This window comes from Lepeophtheirus salmonis, chromosome 10 (assembly GCF_016086655.4).
Source record: "Lepeophtheirus salmonis chromosome 10, UVic_Lsal_1.4, whole genome shotgun sequence".
NCBI classification, from domain to species: Eukaryota; Metazoa; Arthropoda; class Copepoda; order Siphonostomatoida; family Caligidae; genus Lepeophtheirus; species Lepeophtheirus salmonis.
Window position 1 is genome coordinate 15,615,175 of NC_052140.2, and position 7,033 is coordinate 15,622,207.

The 7,033-nt window shown below is 33.0% G+C and overlaps 1 protein-coding gene across 1 annotated transcript; it reads right to left on the reverse strand.

The window, feature by feature from the left end:
• Positions 1-4,111: 4,111 nt before the first annotated feature.
• On the reverse strand, positions 4,112-6,318 carry LOC121125433 (TNF receptor associated factor 4). Its single transcript, XM_040720633.2, is given in 3 exon segments — positions 4,112-4,991; positions 4,993-5,760; positions 5,859-6,318. Coding segments are annotated over 3 exon segments (1,506 nt in total). The 5' UTR covers positions 6,216-6,318; the 3' UTR covers positions 4,112-4,610.
• Between the last annotated feature and the right edge of the window lie 715 nt (positions 6,319-7,033).

Below are 7,033 nucleotides of genomic sequence, written 5' to 3' on the forward strand. Positions count from 1 at the left end.
TGCAACTACTTAATTTCCTTTTTTTATAATGTGTGGCAATCAGGCTGTAGAAGCAGTAGTGGAGTGAACGGGGGTTTATTCAAGAGCCATCGAAAATAAATATTTCCAAAAAATGGTTTGACAGAATAATTTATATAACTAAACAAATTGCATTTTAGCTTTTGAGTTTTTCTTGGTACAATTTATGAAAATCCGTTAATTCCCAGAGTCACCAATAACTAATTACTCTATCAACTAATCAACCACAACTATAGCATAACACATATTTGTAATTCAATTTTGCATCTTCTTGTATAAATTAAATTTCCCTCAAATGAACAACAATTGGTGAAAATCGGTTCATTCATTGTAGAGATGGAGGCCAAAAGGCAAAGTATAGCCGATTTTATTCTTGCCCAGTACAGCAACAAAACAAGAAAAACTGGACATGGAATATTCCATAAACTCCATGAACAACCTCTACCTCGTCTATATGGTTGATGAGGTTCTGTTGGTCAACCATACTAAGTTCCCAGCTTCCATGATGATGCTGGGAAACTTAGTGCAGATGGAAAGAGGATGCCCCTGTATTGGTTCCCAAAAAGTCTGAAAATCGGGCAAGGAGTACCAAGATGTCTTCAAGGAGGTGGTTTTACCCTGGGTGAAGTCCAAATACCCAGAGGGGAACTATGCCTTCCAGGGGGAATATACTGCGGGCCTCACAACACACACGATCAGAATTATATTTTTAGTGGCCTATTGCTTACATTCACAGCCAAATGATGAGCCTCGGCCCCATGATTCAGAATTATTAAACTGGTCAAGTTCATATACATGAGTTAAAGTGTAGAGTACTAGAAACTTTCATGTTCCATAAGAACCTTCAAATAGTGCCCCCTCAGCCCTCACCCCCTTGTACCACTGCCTCAAAATAGCACTCCTAAGCGTTTGTCTTTGCTCTAACCATATTTTAAAAAGTATAAACTTTGATATCTTGAATTCTTTGTAAGTACTATTGGAACGGAACGATGAAATCTAATTTGTAGCATTCAAAAAAAAAAAAAAAATCGTTCCATTCACATTCCTGGTTATTTCTTGTATCAAAATATGTTTATATGATTTACAAAATGGAGCACCATATACAGTCCACCCGGTGACTCTTTCTCCTATGTTCAGACAGAAAGACAAACTTTGTTTTACAAGTATAGATGGACATGTTCCTTAATTAATGATAGGCATCACTTATTCAGGTTACGTTAAACTCAAATTCATAAATTACATACCCAAATGATTTTTGTACAACAACATACATTAATTATTATTCTTGAATAAGAGGATGTACATTGTACAAAGTAGCATAATTTACTCCCCCATACTTTCTGAAAGCTCATATTTTTGAGGAAAATGTCTGCTCTTAAAAGTGTATGCAAATGCTTATCTCATATTTCATTTTTTATTTTCTGTATTGTAGCTTGGTTTCAAAATCCTTCGTCTCTCTAATAGAGATAAGGGTGTAGACTGTAGAGTAGGGTGGTTTGTTTTTCAACTTTTTCAAATTTTGTTTCCAGCAAGGGCCGAAAAGTTGGCATGTGCTAAGAAAATAACATATGCAGAATTAAATTTTACAACGATGTCATCTTTAGGCAGACAACTAGTTTAAAGCTAGAGAGGAGACAAAATCTTTTATTTCACCAATATGCATTAAAATACAGCATTAATCATTATTAAGTATAACTTAATTATGATAGACATTATTATATCCTATCAAAAAATATGAATGAAATATTTTTATAAAGCTACCCTACGAAGTTTTGATCTTTCCTTTCTGAAAATGTAAAAAGAAGATGCGCACTATACGCGGATCATTAAATTTTCCTAACCAATTGATCTTTTTTTATTCAATAGTTCAATTTTAGAAAAAAACATTTATAACACTTTGTATAGGTTAGAAAAACACTAATCAAAATTAGATTATGTAAAATAACTAAAATTGTCTTCTTAGTATATATATTTACTAGTTGAAGAGTTTTTACCTTTTTTTATAATTTAATCGAGATGTGAGCCCGAAAGATGACCTCGTAAAACAATGGAATTTAGCATAGATTATTATATGACTAGTTTTCGCAACAACTGTCACCAAAATTCGAAAAAAGTGGAAAATGAAACCGCTCTAGAATACAGTTCAATGGAAAGAGCAAACATTGGGTCGAGTTTCTCCCCTTTTTTAATCATCTCGCTTTATATATGTATCCCATCCCTATCATGAGTACAACCCTATATTCAGCTGGCAAATATGATAAACATCAAATTTGAATAGGTGTCGTTCTGTATTTAATTAATCAAATGCATAAAGAATAACTTTGTAACATATGGCTCGTCAATATATCATTTGATTTTAATGAAAAGGAAATCAGAATCAATTTTATATTCATAATCTAATTATCTACCATTTCGATTTGTAAATTATTATGATAAATCATTCAAAGGCTCTACATATTGCACTCTTACGATCGTACAAATTCTCGATCATTCATTCATTTTATATATATAAAAAAAAGATAAAATGGATTATATCGGAAATGCCACATCGGAGCTAGAAACAAAGTATCATATATCAGCTGAATACCCAAGACAATTGGTAATATTCATATCATTCTCAGACTATCCCAAAGAGATGATATGAACCCCATAATTAACAGAAATCAATTAAATGAAATAATGGGCGCTCATATTTATAAAGTAAAACGATAATTTAGGAAGTTTGCATTGTCTTAATTGTTGTTCAAGATTGCTTTTTGTTGAGAAACAACACCATTTGTGTAGTTAAAGAATGGAGCCCCAAAAACATTATTAACTCTAATCAATCTATAGTTTAATTTGAAAAGTACTAAAGTTATTTTTGCCAGTACTCATTTCTGCAGTTGTCTTAATAGAGAGACATAGGAGACTAATCTTTTATTGTAAAATCACTAAGGATATGGTTTTCAATATTGATCGATTTTGAGGGCCTTTATCTCATCTCAGTCTCGACTGCTTAAGAATTTGATTTTGTAAGTGTAACTATGACCAAAAGTAACTCGATTATTTCCATTTCTTATAAAGAAAAATTTGTCATTTCTTTCATCCAGTCCTCAATTCCTTCATGTCTTGGTGTTTCTCCTCGAACTATTGTTCTTTTCTTGGGTGGTCCTGGTCATTAACCGTTGTTGTAGAGCTACAGGAAGTACATTTAAACTTTTTATGTTTGATATAAATGTATAACTTTGTTTCTATATAATAAATTGTCATAGTATTTCGATTATGATATCAAAAATATCTTTATGTGTGATTGAGGTGACTGAGTTATATACAAAGAAATATTACTTAGCACTTAACTCATCATTATCTGACTTATCTAAATGAACAGATTAGTATTACAGTTTGTATCCATAGCTAGTTTTACCATATGAGGGCCAAAAATTTACTATATTTTTTATTTATTTGCAAGTCCCACCATCCTCAAGATTAGTCAAAGTACGGGCGACAATAGGGATATGATGATTTATTTGGTCCACTGCTCTTTACGAGGATAATACTATTCTCGTAATGAAACTATGATTTGTTCTAGAATGAGATATGTCAATATTTAACAGTAGTTAGACAATAGTTCATTCATGTGAAGCCAAAGTCGTGTCTTTAGTATTTGCTTATATGTCCAAGGCCTTGAATATTTCTATAGAGTTCCCAAATTTATTTTCAGCTCATTTCGGTTACATAATCTTAAGACTTTTCTTGAGTTTAGTATAAAGTAGATTGGGAGTCCAAATCGACTCGCGAGTCGTAGTATTTAGTTTATGTGAAGTCATTAATCTTTTATTGTAAAATCAAACAGTCGTTAGTCTTCATAATATGGACTAAAGTCCAAATAGAGTCGTAAATCTAAAGTCCAAGTCCTCACCTCTGATAATTATTTAATAAGTACAAATTTATCACACTTCCGAATAACTCCTAATAGTCGCTCACTCCAAGGACAACCTTTTTTTTGTTCAGCTTTGTACTTGAATATGAAATCGAGAATATATTCACACGTATAATATTCACCAACTTCTCCCTACGAAGTTGGTTGAACCTAGTTACTTAATTATTTTTAATGTTTATTAAACGGAACTTATATTTTCTGATGATTAAATACAATTAAATTATTGATAATAATTTTATTACAATGATATAAGCTTTATATTCAATGACTAAATCTTAGTATTTTTATAAAATTATGAAACAAGTTGAAATATAAATTACTTTGTAATATACAGAAGAGGAAAAAATACAATTTATAAATTAATACTAATAATAATTAATTAATATACAATTAAAACAATTGAAAGATAACAAGGAACATTTAACGATATCTAAATATAGTGATACTATACAGAGACTTTTTATTTTCAATAAAAAAAAAAAAATTATTTTGAATCTTAAGTAATCTTTGGATGCACTGCTTTTGAAACTAGGCACAGAGGCTTAGTTTTACTCCTATTTACAAATATAAATGGGACTAGATTTCCACTTTTCATGTATTTTTACCCATGATAACAAGTTATTATTTGGCTGAATTTGAAACACTTAACAGGTTGGCTTTCCCTCTGAATGATTCAGACGGCGACGTTTCTGGAGGGATCCGCCCTTATCTTAATAAATATACAATTGTCTTTGATATAGTCTCTAGAATTAAGCATGGTATGAGATACAAATTTTGGAAAGCCGAATCCCAATTGATCCTTTTGGGGTTTACAAAAATTAGCCCACGTAGGGTCTGGTATGAAAGATTCAACAACATTCACGACTTTCTTTTTATTTTCGTTTTGATCTAGGAGAGAAAAGCTCACAGTGTGTTTAAAAGGCCACTTTAGAATGGAATCATAGTCTCCAGGAAGAAGTTTTATGTAGATGGACATATGAGACCCTTCACCTCCTCCATTTCCGTTTAGAAAAAGAGAGGCTTGCAGCTTATAGCCACATTGCGATGTGAAAAAAAGGTACGGATACAAATTCAAGTCCCTCGCTTGCCTTGGACTCTTGCATTTTCGTAGAAATATTTTTTATTTTCCAAAGAAGAATACCGTTGTAGGATGTATGTGCTAACTCCACTTGATTCAGGAGTTGCTTGATTTGTCCTTTTTGTTTATGAACAAGAGAGGCCATGAGGTCAAGATGAAAAGTAACTTTTTCTTTCAAATGTGATTCCAAACTCTCAGGATCTGTTGAGCGGAAACGACATCCGGCTTCATGATATTCACATAATAATGCAGACATGTGTTTCCCACATTCATCCCCCAAATGTCTCTCCAAGTCCTCGCGGGGGATCCCAAGCTCCCCACTTTGTTCACATCGATTGGGGCAGGGAACAGGGAACATATAGCACTTGGTGTGATGATTCTGAAGTGTGTCGGCAGTAAAGTTCCTTGAGCAATATGTACAAGAGACAATGCGTTTTGAGCAGGTATTCACTTGGTGTGCTTTGAGTCTATTACGCTGAATCTTTTGACCACATTTATTCTCACAATAAATGGGCTCAAAACCACATTTACCAGCATGATCGGAAATGACGGCTACTGTAAAGTCTCTCTTGCAAAATATACACGAAATAAGTCTTTTAGAACATGTATACATCATGTGATCTTCCATGTTCACTCTAGCAATTTTAGAACCACATTGATTTGGACATGATACGGCGTCCTTTTGGCAGGTGTTGAGATGACCCTTTAGTTTACAGAGAGGTCCTGACCACTTGCATCCCTCTTCCTAAAATACAAATAAAGAGATTAGACATTGTTACCTCTATAAACTGGTATGAATACTACGCTATAACTTATATTAATATTCAATGGATAAGAACTTACCTTATGAATACAATAAACGATAGAGTTGAGGATCTTTTGTTTAGTTTGAGGATCCGTAGTTGCGATGAAGGAAGTTGGAGGAGAATCATGACTCTTCGTCTCATTTGTGTAAAAATTCGAGTATAATTCCCCTTCCGCCCCAGATAGATTGTACACTAGGGAAGGGCCCTCTCCAACAACCTCCTCATATCTGGGACAAGGCTCTTCAGATTCGGATAAACAGTGTTGACCCGATGAAGAGTTTTCTTCATCATTATATTGACTTTGATTCCAGATATCCGGAGAACCAGTGGATCGACGATTCTTTTGACGCAGCTTATTCGGAATGGAAGTCCATAGGAGTGATGTACAGGACATGATTTAAAACACTTAATTAAATGAAATATATTATATTACTAATTCACAGGACCAGATACTGTGACTAACCCACTCAAGATCCAAATGTCTACTCACGAAATTAATTTTTCTGAGAGCGTACCTAGACATTTGGAGGGCGTGCGCGTGCGGGTTAAACAACGACCGGAAGCAGCTGTTGTTTTACATGTACATTATATGAATATTTTTTCCCTCTTTCATTTTGAAACTTATTATCTTTTTATCAGAAGAGTATTATTATTTATTTTATTGTAATACTAAAGATATTACAATACATGGCATATATTTTGGCCTGAAAAATAAAGAGACTTAAGCTCTATATATAGAGGGGGAAGGGGGAATACATACTATTTTCACAAAAGTGAGAAAAATGATTGATACAATAAATAAAATAACACTTTTCATACCTAGGAGTGGTATCCATTGCATTTAAAGATATAAAATACAAATTATAAACAGTTAAATTTCACTATAACGAGGTTCATTTAGTTATTATTAGCCTATATATATATAGATATAATTAAGTTTTATGTTCTTCTTATTTATTGCATAAGGGAGTATAACAAGTAGTGTTAGATTCGAGCAATACTTGAACTCAACTCGAAAAGAGCTCTACCTTACTAGGTCAACTCGTAATTTTATATCTGAAAGAAGTGTTGATCTCAATATCCTACCAACTCTGAGATCTATGTTTATGAAAGTGTGCTCATCAAATTAAGCTGACAAAACTATATGACCCCCCAAAAAACACAATCTTTGAAAGGACCTCTGAATATAAACGCCGAGCAGTTATTATTATG